The following is an 18,242-nucleotide window of genomic DNA, read 5'->3' as shown; positions in this document are numbered from 1 at the left end:
GAATTATTGTGTCTTATTTCAAACCTGTGACCTTACAGAGATTGTATCATTACATATAATGGGGTTTATGCATTCTTTGGTCAGCATCAGCCATGTAACCTAATACTAAGTGAGTGCAAAGAAACATCATCATCAGTGATTCTGCATTTCCATTAGCAGTCCAGTCTAGTTTGGAAAGCTTGAAAGAGCTCTTCAGTTCTGGTATTTGGAGTAATTCTGAAACTAGTATCTTGCCATCCATATGAATACTATTCTTCATACAACACCATCCAAAAGAGTACAGTTTTTTTTATGCCCAGCCAATAAATATACATGCACTTGAACCTCAGTTATTCTGACTTATATTTAAGCAATTGAGCTCTTCTGCAGCAAATTAAAACACTAATTTGGGTCAAAATAGGAAAATTTGTAAACACCCAGCAAAGTCTGAGACAAAAAAATGAAGTCACAACTTCAGCTCAGAGCAATTCACAAATTAAAAAATGCTAGCCAAGAGTGTACTCAAGGAGCAATATGCACAGCAGTATAACAGGATGGTACCTAGTGATACTCTTGGCTGACTTTTCATCCTGTATTTAGGCTTTAAGGTACTTGGAGTAAAGGACTGCCTGACAAAAGTGCTGAGTACTAACTACATTGTTGAAATAATTGATGTGATTATCACCATCATCAATATCCAAGAATGGAGAGATGACATACTTTTGTTGAAAACCAGAATCTGAACTTTAAACGATTTTAGCAAGTGTAATTTTTTTGTTTTCTTTCAATGCATAGAGTGCATATGCCATTTTGTCTAAACAGGTGGGAAAGCCACCAAAACAGTCAACAAAATGTTTGGCAAGCACTAATGATGAGGATACAGATAAACTGAATTGCTTGCAGCTACCTCTGTGAGACATGAATGTGGTGAGGGTTGTAAATAGGGAAGATCCCTGGATGTTACAGTGATGTAGACTCTTGCACTATGCTAGAAATTGCAGGCTAAGCTGTCAAGGGCAATCCTTCTCCTAACTTCAAAGGAAGTTGAATTGAGCTACATAAACTGCAATCAGGAGACTGGTTAGGGGGTACTGGTCACATGAGAATTAGGCTGATCAGGATTATATTCAGGGGAATTACCCCAGTACCAGGTGGAGATTGAAAGGCTGATAATGTAATATTAAAGTGGTTTTAATTATTTTTGCAAGCAGTATCATCAAGGTGTCTGATGATGCTAGTATTTTGTATGCAGCTGATAGATAATTCATAGATAAAATTTAGGATCCATTTTAATGCTCATTTCAGAACAAATTTATTCTTTAAATTGCTTAATTTATAAATTCATAAGTTTAATCTTGAGGTAGTTGGCAGCTCACCTTTGTATATTAGATAGTTTTGGAAGTTTTGCTTCCCAATGGTACTATTAATGTGCAGTCTATTTTCTCTATCCTTGCTACGCTTCCCTTTCTTTTTTTTGGCTTAAACTCTCCCTTTTGAACTGATACATAATGTATTTGAAAGTTCCTCAAAGTAGCGAAATTTGGAACTGTGCTGTAAAACCATACTTTTTCATCTAAGCATTATCTATATTTACAGAAAAGTAGTTAATATTTAAGGTAAAAAATCCAATTCTTACTAAAAAATGGACAGCACTGGAGGTCAAGAAATAAAATTTGAGACAGAAAGAGAAAAAACCTACTTATGAAATACACTTGTGCTAAAAAATGTTTTCCTCACCTGTTTAAGCAAGGCGACATAAGCATGCCCTGAGTGAATTCAAGAAAATGACACTTTCTTGAAACGTTTGTAGCTCAACTTCTGCTTTTAAAACTTAGAAGCAAAATCTTTACAGCTCTGACAATTGTGTAACTTGCAAAGGATTTCCACCAAGTCCAGGAAACCCTCTGCAGCCCCCTTGTCCTTGCTCCACCACCACACTGCCTTCCACCTGCAAAGTGTCATGGCTTGGATTGCTGGGAGGCTTCCTAATGCTGCTCCTATAAGAACAAACACCTTTACAAGGCAGGAGTTTTGATCTGCTAAAATATAGATGATGCTAATCAGTCTTTCTTATGCAAAGGAACAAAAGACTGTGGCAAAGGGCAGGGTTGAGAAGTCTGGTTTTATGGGGCTCTGAACTCAGCCACCCTACAGGTATTTTCAGACTTGGTGAATGTGTGTGCTATCAGGATCAGAAAGAGGAAATCATTAACTCTGTAGTCATCTGTTGATGCTGCATTATTTGAGTCCAAGCACTGATAAAGTATCAAGAGATGTTTTTTATAATCTAAAAATTTGTAAGATATTCTAGCAGTTAAACATTTACCTTTGTGGCCAATACCAGCCACAAAAAGAAAAAGAAAAAGAAAAAAAAATCAGAAACATCAATAAATAGATAGTAGCCTGTATAAAAAATAGCCTCATTTTGTCCTTCATATTATAAATCAGAAAGCATATTAAGAGAGCCTGATGATTTATTTCCACAATTTTTTGTTTGAATCCTGTATGATAAAGCTAATAGATAGCCAAAACCAAATAAAAAAAATGTTTTGTCTGGTTTTGGCCACTGAATCTGTTTGGGACTTACTTGACTGTGTTCTGGCCAGAAGCTAATTCCGATTCTTCAGTCAGATGTTTTGTAGCACTATGCCCTCCAGAAAGTCTGGCAAAAGTGGAGGCAGGGAGATAGCAAGGTATGCAGGTGATTTTCTTTTAGGCCGGATGCCTAGCTGTGAAAAAGGAGTAAGCTATGTACCCCAAGTGTCCCTACATATCGTTACGATTATGTTCACTTCCATTCAAACCTTCCCCATGATTTGGCAACTGTAAAGCAGGTACAGAGGAGAAAATCTTTGGGTTATGCCTGGTCCCTTTACTGCTCTTCTCTGGCAAGAAAGGTCTATTGCTGAGGTCAGCCAAAGGCTGCAGCAGCAATTTAATTCAGCCATTGGCATCAGTTTCCATTTCCCTGCTAGAAGCCGCTGCTGAAGACTAGTGGAAGGAGCTTTTTGCAGCAGATATCAGACATGGATCAGTCATCTGAGAAAGGTTCTGTGAGCAATCCTTAGGGCAGATTATGTCTGAATTACAGGGAATGTATGTGGACACACCCTGAAAAGTCTACCCCTTGACATCTCTCAATATCAACCTCAAGATCCAAGACTTCACAAGTAGAAATCAAAGGGGATAACACTCTGCAAAGGTTCAAGGCTTGGAATACCTAACAAGGTGGTGCTCTGATGGTGAAATTAATGGTTCCACTCAAACAATAATTGTCAACCTCTTAGCAATGGTGAATGAAGGCCCAAATAAACTGAGACCGATAACTGGAGAAGCCATCTCTAGACACACTGAGCTAAAATAGATTAGGTAGAGTGACAATGACTTACAGAGAAATAGGTCATTTGTCTTGTGGAGCACACATAATGACACAGAGTCCCACAGCAGAAGCACACTTCCTACTCTGTGTTTTAACATGTACTCCCCTTTTCACTCCCCAGTGGTTTCTTCTCAAGTTCTTGTAATAGCACCCTCTCATCTACACATAGCTTTAAAAAATTTCCTTCCAGTGGACAACATGTGACTTTAAAAGTAAAATAATCAACAGTGCTCCCACAACCAGTCAGCAGAAGAAAATCTTGCCTGTTTTCATCATCAATATAATACTATGCAATAACACAGAAAATAAGGCTCATAGCTCACACAGTACCATTTGTAAATCATAAAGATCTGTGAGGAAAGGCAGAGCAGAAACCAAAACATGAAAGCCACACAAACATCTACGATATTAGGCAGCTTTCCATTATGACAGACTTGCCCAAATTATCTATCTCCAAACGCTGTGGGCCTGATTCTCCTTTCTTGCCAGCAGAAAGGAGAATTTTACTAGTCAGTTGTTATTTCCTCCCCTACACCTTGTTAAACTGACATGAACTCCAAACACAACAGACTCGATAGGTGTAATTCTGTTCCATTGCTAGCAAAATATCATTTTAATTAATGACATGATTTTTTTTTTTTTGTTTTTTAACCAGCCTCCAAATTGATTGCTTATGGCAGGTTTCTGAGGGAGGAAAATTCCCTCTTGAAATAGATCTAACTCATTATCTACCACAGATTGTTGATGGATTTCAAATAACCTTCTTTTTTTCCTCCCACAAAACTCCCCCCTTGTATTTAAGGCTCAATTATGAAAAGAGTTAACAACATAATTCCTGCTATTTATTTATTTTTATCAGAACTGGTCACTGCATTACTAATTTTTTCTCTGTCTCTCTTCAAAAGAGCATGCAAACAGAAGCCTCTTTTTTTGGGAATTAATGCAGTCACTAACATGAAAGACAGTTTATTCGCACAGTTCAGTAGCTAGCACACCCTCCAGGTTCTTGGACTACCCTACCTTGGCAGACAGACTCTGTGGTTTGTTGGAGAGGATCTCTGCTGCTTCCCTGCAGCGGGTGGAAAGGTTCAGGATAGCAGCAGCTGCTGCTATGTGGGTGTCTTCACTACATTGACCGTAGCTATAAGAGTTGGCATGGCAAGGGCTCTGTGTGTGGGCGCTAGCACTAGGCAGTCGATTAGAAAATTTCACTGGATTTGAAAAATGCTTTGCTGTTGAAGAGAGATTTGATTAGCAATCGCACGTATGAGATTTTACCCATTAAATAGTTTTGTTTCTCAGACTACAATTTCATAGCATTAAAATGTTCAAAGAATACATTTAAGACAATATATTTCCTATTGGCAATAAGGGTTTGCTGTAAAAATGGCTTCAGAAGCACAATAATTTCATTTCTATCTGACAAATACACATTTTTCAACAAGGAACCCAAGACTTTTACGTAGATTTTACTCATTCTTTACCCAGGCACTGAAAGCAATGATGTCCAAGGAAAGACTGAACAAGCCTGAGTGCGTTACCCATCGTGACCTGAAAACAGTGGTGGGCAAATGCAATTGTAAATGTATGCTTATAAAGGATTCCTCTTGGAGCTCTATTGTGTAAAAAAACAACAGTGGCTTGTCCAGTCTTAGCTAAAACAGCACTGCTTACCCTACTTAAATAAGTCTGTTATTTAAATAGTTTTGCTTATGTAAGTAAGGAGAACAAGCCCAGATGAACCAGAGCAATCAGATAAGAACGTTACCTGTTAGGAATATTCAGTTCTTATTTTGTGGATATTTTTAGGAATTTAAGTCCACACTTTAAAAAATATATTGACAATTAAGATCCAGAATATTACTGATCTTGGCTCTCTGTCTTATGTTGGCTATTATTTTGAATAATACACAGATTTATTAGGCACAAGGAGATCAGTTGAGAATAAAAAATTAACAGGTGAACAGAGAAGCACTTTCACAGAAGGGGTGTGTGTAGCTCTTTGTTTTCTGCACTATTGTAAATATTTATTCTAAAACCGGTACAAAGAACTCTGCTCTATGGATTTTAGATTTTGAGATGTAGCTAACTGTTACAGGAAAAGCTCAGCACCATGGTTTCAGCTTTTAGGAAGCAACAGTCACTTCTTTTGTCTGTAGCTCTCACAGTGTCCTACAAAGATAAACTAAATAAAATCTAATTTCTCAGCCTACACCCAGATAAAACAAGAACATTTCTGCGTGTGGCCATCTGCTCGCTCTGTAAAGATCTGAGCCCCAAAGCTCTGGATCCCTTTGGATGTAGAGCTTTAGATGAGTACATTTTAATGCTAAAGACTACACAAGACACTGAAGAACTCATCTATCCTCAAACTTGGGATGCTCTAAAAGAAGTGCTTGTTTGCATGCACTGACTGTAGCTGAATGTCATATTCAGTTGTTCTAAGTACTGGAGGCATTTCACTAGAGCAATACATAAAAGCCTTATGATTCAGTTCTCCCTTTCTCCAGTGCTGCTGTAAAACTGTAGCACAAGCAAGAAGGTCTACATTTTTAGCAGTTACCACATCTAACTTCAAGTTATAATTAAAGAGCAAAAAAAAAATGCATGTTCCATTATGCACCCTAAAAGATTAAAAAAGTTAAAAAAAAACAGGCTATGAAAGGTTAATGTTTTGTTAATAAATCAAGTTTGTAATTGCAGAATCCACACAGGACTAATGATGGGCTTTTGGCTAGCTACGTATTTACATAGTACGCTAAACCAGTCACCACATCATCAGCTTCTTATTGAGGACTTTTGTATATCTGCATAGTTAAAGCACTCACCTGCTCTTTTGCTTTCACCTTTCCATTAAAATAATAGCTGCACACTGCAATCTTTGCAAGAACAACAGGCTGCAAACTTCATCCCTAATATACATTATACATAAATTGCATATGTATGTATTTGCATTTGTATAAAAACATTTCAGTCATTTTTTCCTTGAAATGAACCTGTGAAATAGTCATACATCTGTGCAAAGAGACAGCTAATAGAGGATATTCAATTTTACAAACAAAATTGGAAAATCTACCACCCAAGAAACGGGCAATGCACATATTTACTTTCATCTGAACAAGCCTATTTTCCACACCAGATAAATATCTACTTTTCATTTGCAATTTTAAAGAGGGTATTTGCGTATACACGGAAACACATAGATGCCTACAAACATATATGTGTGTGTGTGTGTGTGTGTGTGTGTTTTCTTGGACAGATACACTAAGAAATATATAGATATATAAATTTTATAAATATACAAACCATATATAATATTATATTGAATTAGAAGCCTATTGTATTAATTGCATTAATTATATTGTACTAATTATATTAATTATATATGCATATATACTTATACATAATTTTCTGCTTTTCTGTTCACCTATAAATGTTCTCCTTTGATGGGATAAGTGTGATGCAATTTGTTTTTCCTTTTTGCTTCTCTTTATGAAATTTTTTTGTCATGAACAAAAGAAAAAACAACTAAAGTGTCTTTTGTCACATTCTTTTGGATCTATTTTCTTCTGAACACAAATACAGTGCAATGAAACACTTTTTTCCCATTTCCCTCATGGCAACAGAATCCTTTGTTTCTCTGAACTAAAAAGTGTTTTATAATGGTCAATACAATGACAGAATCTTGCTGAAGTTTCCCATGCAGATAGTGAATAGCATCTGCAATAAGTATTCAGTGTTCACACCATGGTATCTCATTTGTACAGAGTAGTACCTCAGCAAATTTGTAAGTGATGCAAGCAGAAGAAACTTGGTGACAAATTCATGCATTGAATATGTCTGCAATACAAATATGATGTGGTACAGAAATATGAAATTTTAAAATTAATTCAATACAGGCCTGGAAGAAATGCAGCCAAGGTGCATGGTCATCTAGGAGAAATAATACCTGTATGGATGCACCTAAAACATATTTGAAATGCCTTTAAACCTAACTTGGATTTCTTTGTACTACATCTCATTATGTGTTGTGCAGACACATTCCATAGGACACATTCATGGCAGCATCCTATCAATCACATAAAGTTATCACAATTTAGTCAAGGAAGAAGGTATTAGGTATGACATTTAGTACTTTTTTTCCCTGATAATTGTTTTTAAAATTAACATCAAAAAGTAAACCTTCTAGTGATGATACTTGCCATTCTAGCATTCTATATTTAACAAACAAGTGATTACATTTAGCATTGTGGCCACAAGTGGTTACATATGATATACCTACTGAGATTTTTTGAATTCTAGACATTTGAAAGCAAACCAAACAATGACAACAAAAACATCATTAAAAGTTTGCCCATTTTCCAAGAGATAATGGATTTTCAAGCTTACATTCAAGGAACTGGGGTGTTTTCCGTCCTTGTGCGGCAGGTGCTGTTGTGCGTTTGCCGAAGACTTGTGCATCAAAGCTGGCATAATCAAATGGTACTTTCCCAAATTTCTCCTGTTCTTTCGCCAGAGTGGCTCTGGAGGAGGTGACTGACTGTGAAGTTCTGTAATTGTACTGAGGTACCTCAGGCTGCTTTGCTAAATTTACCCTGCAGAGAGGAGGAAAAGAATGGATGAGAAAGACAAGAATATCTTTAATTAGCCTTTTCTTGTACAATAGGATACAGTTGCATCTCAGCATCAGAAAGTGTATTGTTGCATGTAAAACTTAATGGTAGGTGTATATAAGAAACAAATAACATACATGTGGCGGCTGACCTAGTGGTTAAAGAGTATTTTGACTTTATAAAAGTTCAAAGCTGAGGACATAAAAAAGTCGAGTACATTTTAGTAATAATGTAGGCTACTTACAACAAAGATACTTCTAGATTACTACTACAGCATGGTGCTTCCTTTATTTCTAAAAATTGTCTGTATTTTTACTAGGCAAAGGACTTGTGGATTTATGGATCACCGTTGTTCCCACTTTACTGTGAAGGAGTATGGTATAAATATAACATAAGATGATCCAAAATAATTGCTTCTGTTATTTGGGAGGAACAGATGATAGATGGTGTGTTATTTCATTTAGCTACTGTTCAGTAACTACTTGTCTTTAGTAATTTCCTAAGGACTTTTCATATGTAGAGTTAAGGCACGTGCAGTTGGCAGACACATGGACATAATATTCTGTAATGGCTCTGAAGGAACCATTAGAGCTGATCATGTCAATAATCCACAAATTAAAGTGTCCCTAAATAGACCTGAATATAATAGGTTGTAATGGTTGTGGTGCCAATGATGTGCAAATTATGCATGTCTGTAGGGTCCATATAACTCTCAAACAAAACACAATTGCAATAAAAAATGTTTCCTCTTTTTGATGCCATTATATGAAAAATAAATTAAACTAATTAAACCAATAAACTTAAAATAAAGAAGCTCAAAATATGAATTATTTAATGGTGAGGAAACAGAATGAGCAGAGTTCTCAACCCTTTCAGGTAACATTCTACTTATGGGATCACTGGAAGATACCTCCAAAAAGGATCACAAAATAGATGAAGACTCAGCTGCTAAAAGTTTAGTAAGGTCAAACCGATCTTTAATCAAGTTTCAGTGGCCACAATATTGTGGTCAAGGAACACTTCTTGAAAATTACTTAAAACATTTCAGCAAGATGAGAAATTTGGTTTGCAAAAGAAAGACATTTGAGAACCATTAAGTAGGCTATGTGTGTTAAAGTAAGATTTAGTACACCAGATTTGATTGTTTTTCAAAAGATTCATGGTCTTTAATGCCAGCCACACGCACAAGAACCAGCAGAAAACTGCTGGTGAATTTTGAGATACAGAAAGTTATTTAGCTTTAGAGAGCTTCATCTTGGAAAACCAAGCTACTTCCTGCAGCTGAAATCTGAAACGGGAAAAAGACTGAGGTCTGATCAACAGAATTTGTGCAGAAATACTTTGGATAGACTAGTTTTTGAGAGTTCCTACCTGTGAGTCTGATCGTGGCACTGCCCAGCTTTTGGAGAATCGAGCTGGCTCTTTTCCTGTGACATTGCCAACTTTTCAGCTGCAGCGATTGGACAACCAGAAAGGCTGTTTAAAAGCAAAGCGAAGAAAAGAAAAAAGAAGGAAAAAAACCCAAACACATGTTAAAATAAAATCTTAAGTAAAGGAAATATGTGCTGTGGAACCCACTGACATTGAACTTTTCTGGTGCCCTGTGTGTCAATGGAAGCTGCTGCTACTATAGCCCAGATTTGTATGTTTTGCAATCCTTAATGCAAAGGATGTAAAATCTCTATATTTGAGGTGATGTATCTGGAAACTGAATCATATAGGAGTTTTCTACAGTTTGGCTTTGATGTTTTGTGGCTAGCAAGTCACTAGTAAATTTTTTGATAAATGACATTTACTTTGTCAGCTAAGCCATGCATATAAGCCTCCTGCTAACTAAAAGGAAAGTGAATTTGGGAAAAAAATAGGGGTATATGAGCAACTGTTACCAAATAACACATTTTGCCATTTCAAGTTGTGCTTGCTTTTTTTTTGTATTTGCTTTATTAGATTAGAACATGTTTTCTTTTCCTATTCTTGAGTTGCTTATGATACAGCTGATGTGCTGCAAAGATGACAGGAAACACACTGAAAAAATATTCCTTATTTATTCTTTGATCTGAGTTTGTAATCTCTCTGTTAAAGACTAACTTCTTGTATTAAAGACAGTAACATAATATGATAATCCTTGGTTTTGGTACACTCACACAATAACACAGCAGTCAACAAGCATCAAAAAAAAAAAAAGCAAATCCCACAAAAAATCAGTTCAACAAAGAAAGCTGGTTTTGAAATATTTATGTCTCAAGTTTAATTGCAAGACTGACATTACATTTTTCAAGAAGCACTGATGGAATGTTTTAGATTGCTGGCTTCCAGCAGAAAGCTGTACTGACAAGAGTCATGCCGACAGCAGTGGCTTGCTGAAGACAGAGCGTATCGGCTCTCTGCCTCACCTGCAGCCCAGCTGTGATTCCTCAGCTGCCTGTCTGGAAGGCTTTTCTCAATTTTACTTTATCCTTGCAGGAAGCAAGTTAAACAGGAGTGTTCGAAGTGAGAAGATGACATTCCTGAGGGTAATAAATGGAGGTAGTTTTTAAAACAATTCTAAAATATTCCACTTAAAATTTTCTGTTTTGCTAAAATGCAATGTGTCTTGTTGGGAAGTTCCTGCAAAGGGCTACCATGTATGTGATGCAGAATGAAGAAGTTTTGATTTCCAATCCATTTTCCAGTTGTAGCAATAATAATTTCATTCCTAGCCCTTGTACATGATGATGTTTCACTGTGAAGACTGTGATGAAATTGTAGCTTGAAATCTCATCTGTGAAAAATACTAATGGAATTTATCATCCTCAGTGCTGCAGCCATTTTTTATGCAATGAAATTAAACACGATTATTTGGTTATAAATAATACAGGCTTCCCTTGCATTTCATACGCATTCTGTAGTGTAGTTACACAACATCTAATTCCAAGATGTGCCCATTGGTTTACTCCCCAGAATATGTTATATTTTAAGTGGACAGGAACTTTTCCATCTACCTTCTGTGTGTGTTGCGATTGCTGTTGACATGTCCTCTTCCAGTGCATCCTGGGGTGGGGCACTTTAAAACATTTTCGTGCATGGCAAGAACTAAACAAGAATAAGGGAAGGAAAAAAAAAATAATAATAACATGCATCAATTAAAAGTACACATATTGAAAAAATAAACTTTTCTTTGGACTCAGATTCTCAATTCTGCCCCATTTTGATCACGAAAGAAAAGGAGAAGCGAAGAACCTACAACACAGCACAGCCGGTGCCTCCAGCACATACCAGTTTAACCCTATATTGCTGTAATGTGGCATTCCACATGCATATCATTGTTTCTGGGGACTTTAAAAGAATAAAGGTGGAAGTTAGCAAGGATGTTGCATCATGAAGCTCTTTGCCTTCTGATTCATATACAACTAACACAGACAACTAGAAAAGGAGTGAGATAGATTAACCCTGGGCCACACAGTCATGATACATATAGCTGCAGACCCTCTTGCTCAGGACGATGACCTTTTGGATACAGGAGGCTTTTTATGCCTCACAAATGAGAAAGATGATCTGATATGAGTATATCCTGATACCTTCTGATCATCTGAGCTGTGCTGAAACTACTTTATATGAGTTGGTCATGCTCCCAAGCAGCGGCTTATGCTATCAGCAGTGGTTACAACTTCTTGCATGTACATTTCTTATGCCCTTTGGTATGGATCATCTTTACTAAGACTGAGATGTACATCTGTGTTAAACAGAATAATTTCTTGTATGTCTGCCTTCATGACTTCAGTACTGTGTTACCCCTTTGGGTGCACAGTGCTTCAAAAAAGCTGACTGTTCAGTTGACTGGTTTGTTTTGCTAGAAGCAAAATTATAATGTTTTGGGGTTTTTCAATCAGCAGAACACTGATTGCAAGTACAATAACTAACAAAGACCTGTTAATTTTAACTTTTTAGAAAGCTAATGTTGCTAAGTTCTTCCAAATGCAGAAGCCTGTTTAACTCAGCCAGTGTTTCCATAAATACAGTTTACTATCAGATTTAAGAACAGACAGAGCTACACTTAGGGCAAGGACATTGGTAAAGCACAAGTATCCTTTTAATTTGCTGTTATGCATGTCACCACAAAACAAACAAACAAAAAAATCTGACTAACTAGATTGTTTAAACAAATAGTTTCGCATTAGGTTTTGGCTTATTATGCAGCATTTCATTGTATCACATCGCAGGATTACACGCACACACAAACCAATGTAATCAGATCAGCACAGTTAGAAATAAGTAGGGAAACAGTCTAGACTGGACAAAAAAGGGTTAGCACAACACAGTCATACAGGAGGGACGTGCTGTGGACAGACGCTGGAATGTACTGATGGAAGTAGCCTTTTTGAGCTCAATGGTAAGGGGGACACCGGAAATATCTCTGAATAAGCATGCCCAGACGTATCACTTATTGGCAATGAAAATCGGCAGCTCTAAAACAAGCACATGATTTCTGTGGGAAAACCTTAGCAAAAGCATGGGCAAGCAAGATCTTGAAGAGCCATGAGACTACAGTAAGCAGGTCTGCTGGCAGAGTGAAGATAGACTCTAGTATTCTTCTTCCCAGGCCATCTGAGGAACCTACTGCTGTTTGAAATGCTCTGCTGCTAAGGAGTATTTCAGCTTCACAAGTGTGAGAAGTAGGACTGTAACTAAGGCCTGGACAGAAAAGAAGGGGTGATGTCTTCTCTGCAATATCACCCAGAAAAAGTGAGTTTCTTCTCCAGCATGAGCACAAACTACCCACAATATGAGGCCAGATCCAGTTGTTAATTCTGGACTGCAGGGTGATGATACTCACTTTCTAGTGGCACTCTAACTTTATGTGGACAGCCTGAGAGACTGCGGTGGTGAGGGTACAGCCCAGTCACGTGCCCTGTGCCATCACATCCTGGGATGGGACATTTGGTTTCTCTCTTTTCGGGCCTGGGTGAATCTGCAGAGAAATCAGATAAAGGTTTTGTTTGGTTTTAGCCGCTGTCTGCACTCAGCTGAGCGACCCTATCAGCGTGATACCCTCTATTTTGTACTTCAGATGTAATTCCTACACAGTTTTAACAGAGACATATGTGATTTAAGCATCATTTTAGGTTTTCACAGTGTCTTTTGAACAATGGCTCCCCCCTCCCAATATGCCATTTATGTGCTAAACTGTAGAGCATTAGGATTGCAGTGTCATTTATTCCATTCAGATCCTCAAACAGGACAGAAGCCACAATCCAATAAGCCAGAAAACTTGCATCATCAGCCAACAGCAAGATCTATAATAAATAAAAATAAATAAAAAAAGCAGAAACAATCTTTTACTCTGTTAATGTCAGACTCTGGGAAGCTGGGACAACCAAATAAAAGCTGAGGTGTGAAACAAATAAACAAACAAAAAGCATTTCAACCAGAAGCCATTCCTTAAATATCGCAGATCTCTAGGCTGTAGGTTCTTTGTTAGGAAAATGAATACATGGCACTTTACATTTGAGAGGCAAGGCAAGCAGCTCCCTCTGGTACACATGGCAATGCTGCTTTGTGGAGCAGCCCACAATGACAGTGAAAACATGGAGCAGCCGATACCCTTTCAAAGGCGAGGTCTCAGCCCAGCCCCTCAGCTACCACTCTGTAATGGCCACGGTGCATCCCCAATTTTTATTTCAAACACCTAGAATTGTGCAAGAAGCACTGGTCAGAAAGCCTTTATTTGACATCCAATGCAGGATTAAGAGTCTGGGCGAGAAAGGAATGAATTCTGGTCCAGAAATTCTCTTGTGAGAAATCTGGAAGAAGTGGCTGCATAAATTGCTGAGGATGGTTTTAGCTCTGTGATTGGCTGCCAACAGCATTCTGCACCAGGGGAGAAAACAGCTGTAGCCAGCACAGAGAGCAGCCTCCTTCAAGCTCATTTTGTTGGACTGTGAGGTAGGACTTGCTCAGAGACAGGATCACCAGAGACAGCTGAGGGTTAAACTTCCTGGCAAGTTTTTAGGTAAAAAAAGAAAGAAAAAAAATAGTAGGGAGGAAAGAAAATAGTCTAGGCATCAACAGGAGAGTATATGCTTTTTAGAATCACTGCAAATGGAAGTGCTGCAATAGTGGATAGGAACTAAAGAGAGACCCTGAAATACGATTTAAATTTTCCACCACTGATTGGAAAGGTTTATCATTAAAAAATGGAAAAATGTCAACTTAAGCCATGTTCTTCTGATGTAGCACCTAAGAAAGAAAAGCAAGAGCTGAGGGGTTCAATGGTGGATATTTTAGAAATAAAGCCTAGTTTACTATGTAAAGTGGAAAAATTATGTGCCTGATGCTACTTTGACTAAAAACATGTGTTGTTTATACAACATGAACAAAGCTGAGTTTGTTCCTACAAGACTGTTACCTCTTAATTCGCCTGCAAACTACAGCTAATAATAATATGGCCAGGTTCTGCCATGCTTACCACTGCTGTTCCTTCCTATGTGTGCTGTGAGAAAGTCACATTGACACCAATGTGAACCTGGTGAGCACAGCAGGTCTCAGGATAAGAAGAGGTATCTATAAAATTCCTGCATATATCACAGTCATATGGGCAAATAAAGGTGCATGTACTTTAGCAAGGAGGTAGATTAATACCATGCATGCACAAGTTTAGACATGCTAATGAAAATACTGCTTGAGACAGAAAAATTAGATGCATGCATATTCCTCCCAAATACCACAGGTAATATTTTACAGTTGCAACTCCTAGAAAAACTAGTCAGTTATACACTAAATGCTTTGGATAACAAAACTACTATAATATTTGCCATGGCCACAAGGACTACTCTAAAGTAACACTAGAAACAAAAATCATTTATCAAAAGCAGAAATTGCAGCAATTCTGGGGTGACCTCAGTATATTTGAAAGCCCAAAACAAAAAGTCAAAGGACAGATGAATGTAGTCACTTACTACAGCAGAGAGTGTGCTTATAAAGTGACATCTCCTGATGTTCTGTAATTATCCTCAATTGAGGAGTTTCATGCAAGACAGCCTGGTTTACATATCAAACCTAAATCTTTTAAATCTCCATTTCTGGAAGCCTGATAAAGTACCACAAATGGAGCAATGCTCCTACATCTTTGTAGGATGCCACAAACCATCAGAAACAATGAAGATTTTGTAACTTACTGGTAATTCTGCTGATGGTGAGTGAGGCAGAAGAGCATGACTTGTGCTTTCCTGGCTCAGAAATGCTGGCTGTAGCAAAATGTAGTGTTGATACGTGACGTAGACTGAACTCAGTAAAAAACATGGCTTAGGAATTAGGTGGTATGTATGGAAGAGGCCAATTTTTCACCCTAACCTTTCCTTAATCATCTTTTAATGCCTTCTCTTTTAGCTGCTGAAATTTAGGAGGTGCCCTATGGAGGAGAAGGCTGAGGAGGAGGAAAAGGAGAAGAAGGAGTGTCAATGCCAGCTACACAGCCCTTTTAGTACCCATTACTGATCATTTCACATAGCGGTTTGGCAGAAAGCCAAGTACCTACCGTTTAACCAGGTTAGATATAAGGCACTAGTATGAAGGTACATAATTAACAAAATTAGCAGCTAAATTCCAGATTCTTTACTGTTGTTATAAACCCCAGCTCAGAAACCTCTATCAGTCACAGGATAAATGCTTAAGCCAGTAAGAACAGCCAAAAATCCTTCCTTACGTTTGTTGCTGTATATCTGTCTCCCACCAATGTCAATAACTTTGGTTTGTCTCCTTTCCCCCGCTAGATGCTCCAGAAGAAACCTATCCAGTTCCTTGTACGTGCTGTGAAACACATGCCCTTGCTCTGCCTGCAGAGCAATTGCTTGTTCTAGCAAACTCAAGTTCCCTTTTGTTTTGTCCAGCTCAACCGACACGTCTGTGGTTTCTGACAGGCACTCGTTGTCGTCTTCTTCACTTTCAGGGAAGGGATTCTGAATTCTCTTCTCGAAAGGATCTGCGTGAGACTCCTGGGATGTTCTTAGCTCTGTTTCTGAGTTACAAAGTGTTTCACAAAGGCCAAATTCTACCTCTTCCTTCTTAATTTCTGGGACTTCCAGGATGTTAGGTTGATTACACTCTACAATATACTTCTGAGTTACATGGAGCTTTACACTAGTTTCTTCTGAGAAATTCGAGGAGCTGTCCCACTCATTGTCCATAATTTCAGAGTTACTTTCATTTTCCTCAGATGAACAGTATTTTGAGTCAGAAATGACAGTCTTTTCCTTTCCTTCAGCTGAGTTAATCATGTAACATTCATCAGTGTCATCACTTTCTGTTTTTAAGGATTGAATGCCACTATCATTTAGATTTTCTCCCACTCTTTGACTAGGTGCATCTTTTGCTAATTTTCCCACTTTCATCAAAGATTTGGCCATGGAATCTTGATAGCTGGAGTAGTTATCTTTTCTTTGACTGGAATTTTCTTGCTCACACGAATGAGGGGTTTCCTCAGATGATTTTGGAGCACTTTCTTCTGCATGAGAAAAAGGCAAGAGGAAAATACATAAGGATAACTGCTTTTTGTATCTTGTTGAAGTGATATGAAGATATTTACTTACCAGTCATCATTTCTTTACTCAGAGGTAATGTGAAATGACTGAATTCACACCAAGGCTGCGTTTGAAATGACTGCTTGTAGTATCACGAAAAGCCCTTCTAAGATTATGTCTACTTTATATTATAACTTCAAAGCTATATGAGAAAGAAATACGTTGCTATTTTTCACTGATGTTGAAGACATATATTACCTTTAAAGTCATGCACATTCATGCACATTTATATAAGTATGATGTGCCATATATAGATATAAATATACACAATCTATATACTGTATGCATATATACATGCACACACGCACCCCCATTTTAAAATTTCTCTGATCTATTTTCACTTTTCTTTCATCTAAGATTCCCAAACATTTTCTCATAATATATCCTAATTACTTTCCCAGTCACCCCAAATCCCATGAAAGACCTTGATGGAAAAAAACCTCAGTGCTTCACAAAAGGCAAACTCCTGGTCACCATTGCAATTGCCACATTAAGTGATAGATCAGGTCATGCACAGGCAAACAGAAATGGTGGTTATGTACAGACTCATAAAGGACTTGTTAAAGACACCACTGAAGTGCATCCTGTCTTTATCAACATCTTTCTTCAGAAGAAAAGCAGCAGCCAGCAGGTAATAGAGGCTGCATGTAAGAGAGGCTGTCGGTGTAGAAGACAATACGCCTTTTGTATCATTTAATTTTTTATAAACATTTCCTCTGACAAGGACACTCAAAAATACATCTCCATCATCTTCCTTTCTGGCAATTATCTCTCTAAAATCAACACTGGTTTGCCAGGATCAAGTAAATATTGCCATAGTAACTAAAAGCATTTTTGGATGAAGGGAAGAATTTAGTCACAACACTAGCCCCTTCAATAATGCTGATTATAGGGTACATTCTTTTGTTGGGATCTATTCAACATAAACTGAAAAATTTAACATTTTACTTCCTAGAAAGGAGGATGAATAAACAAGCACAGACTATTTCATAAGATGTGCCTGTCCTCTCCTGAATCTGAAGAACTCCAGGTTTAAATAATAAATTAAGCATAGTCTAAAATGCAAATGAAGTTTCTCTCAATAACACAGTGAGCTATTAAGAGAAAGTGTAAAGGGTTATGATAATTTTAAAGTATTATGAACTACAGAAAACAAATAAAAAGCATTTTCAGTGAATATGTCCAATTCATTGAACTATTCTCTCAATCCACTTAACTACCCACATGTGTACAATAATGATTTATAGACATTATACCTAATTATGCATATTTGGGCTGTGTTAGAGTGCCTAACAAAAGCTCTAGAAAGCAACAATTACCTCTGTTGCTTAGCTACATAGTTTAAAATATTCCTATTAAGTGCAGATTATTGTGGAGGGGAAAAGGGGGACAAAAATGCACATGTGCACCACAATGCATTTCACTTTACTGCTGCCAAACTGTTAGCATTTTGGGTCATTTCCAGTTTACATAATTGTTTGGTTCAACTGTTTGTTATATGTTAAAAGAAAATATTGATTAATTCTTATTCTTCTTCAGAAAATTGGACTCATGCAGGGAGACGTGGCCTTGTGCACTGTGTGCGTAAAGTTATGTTTAAATATAATGCCTGTAAACCTTGGTGTAACTTTTTAGCAGCTGGTCTAGTACCACACACATTGCAGTATTCTGAATAAAGAAAAATGATGTCTTTTCATGTCTCAGCAAGTAAGAAAG

At 37.4% G+C, this 18,242-nt stretch overlaps 1 protein-coding gene across 13 annotated transcripts in view; it reads right to left on the bottom strand.

Annotated features, from left to right (window-relative positions):
- Nucleotides 1–18,242, bottom strand: part of ST18 (ST18 C2H2C-type zinc finger transcription factor) — a 169,868-nt gene that overhangs the window by 29,865 nt on the left and 121,761 nt on the right. For all 13 annotated transcript variants that reach the window (XM_062633412.1, XM_062633407.1, XM_062633416.1 and 10 more), the window contains 6 exons: nt 15,653–16,450; nt 12,785–12,919; nt 10,953–11,043; nt 9,343–9,447; nt 7,748–7,953; nt 4,379–4,590 (listed from right to left, as the gene is read on the bottom strand). In XM_062633412.1, the coding sequence (XP_062489396.1) occupies nt 4,379–4,590; nt 7,748–7,953; nt 9,343–9,447; nt 10,953–11,043; nt 12,785–12,919; nt 15,653–16,450 (1,547 nt within the window). The remainder of the gene's footprint in view (nt 1–4,378; nt 4,591–7,747; nt 7,954–9,342; nt 9,448–10,952; nt 11,044–12,784; nt 12,920–15,652; nt 16,451–18,242) is intronic.

This window comes from Pezoporus occidentalis, unplaced genomic scaffold, assembly GCF_034315485.1.
Source record: "Pezoporus occidentalis ecotype Australia unplaced genomic scaffold, CSIRO_AGI_Poc_V1 ctg4, whole genome shotgun sequence".
Classification (NCBI taxonomy): Eukaryota; Metazoa; Chordata; class Aves; order Psittaciformes; family Psittacidae; genus Pezoporus; species Pezoporus occidentalis.
The sequence above is the reverse complement of the archived record's forward strand: the minus strand, read 5'-3'. Positions and strand labels throughout refer to the sequence as shown.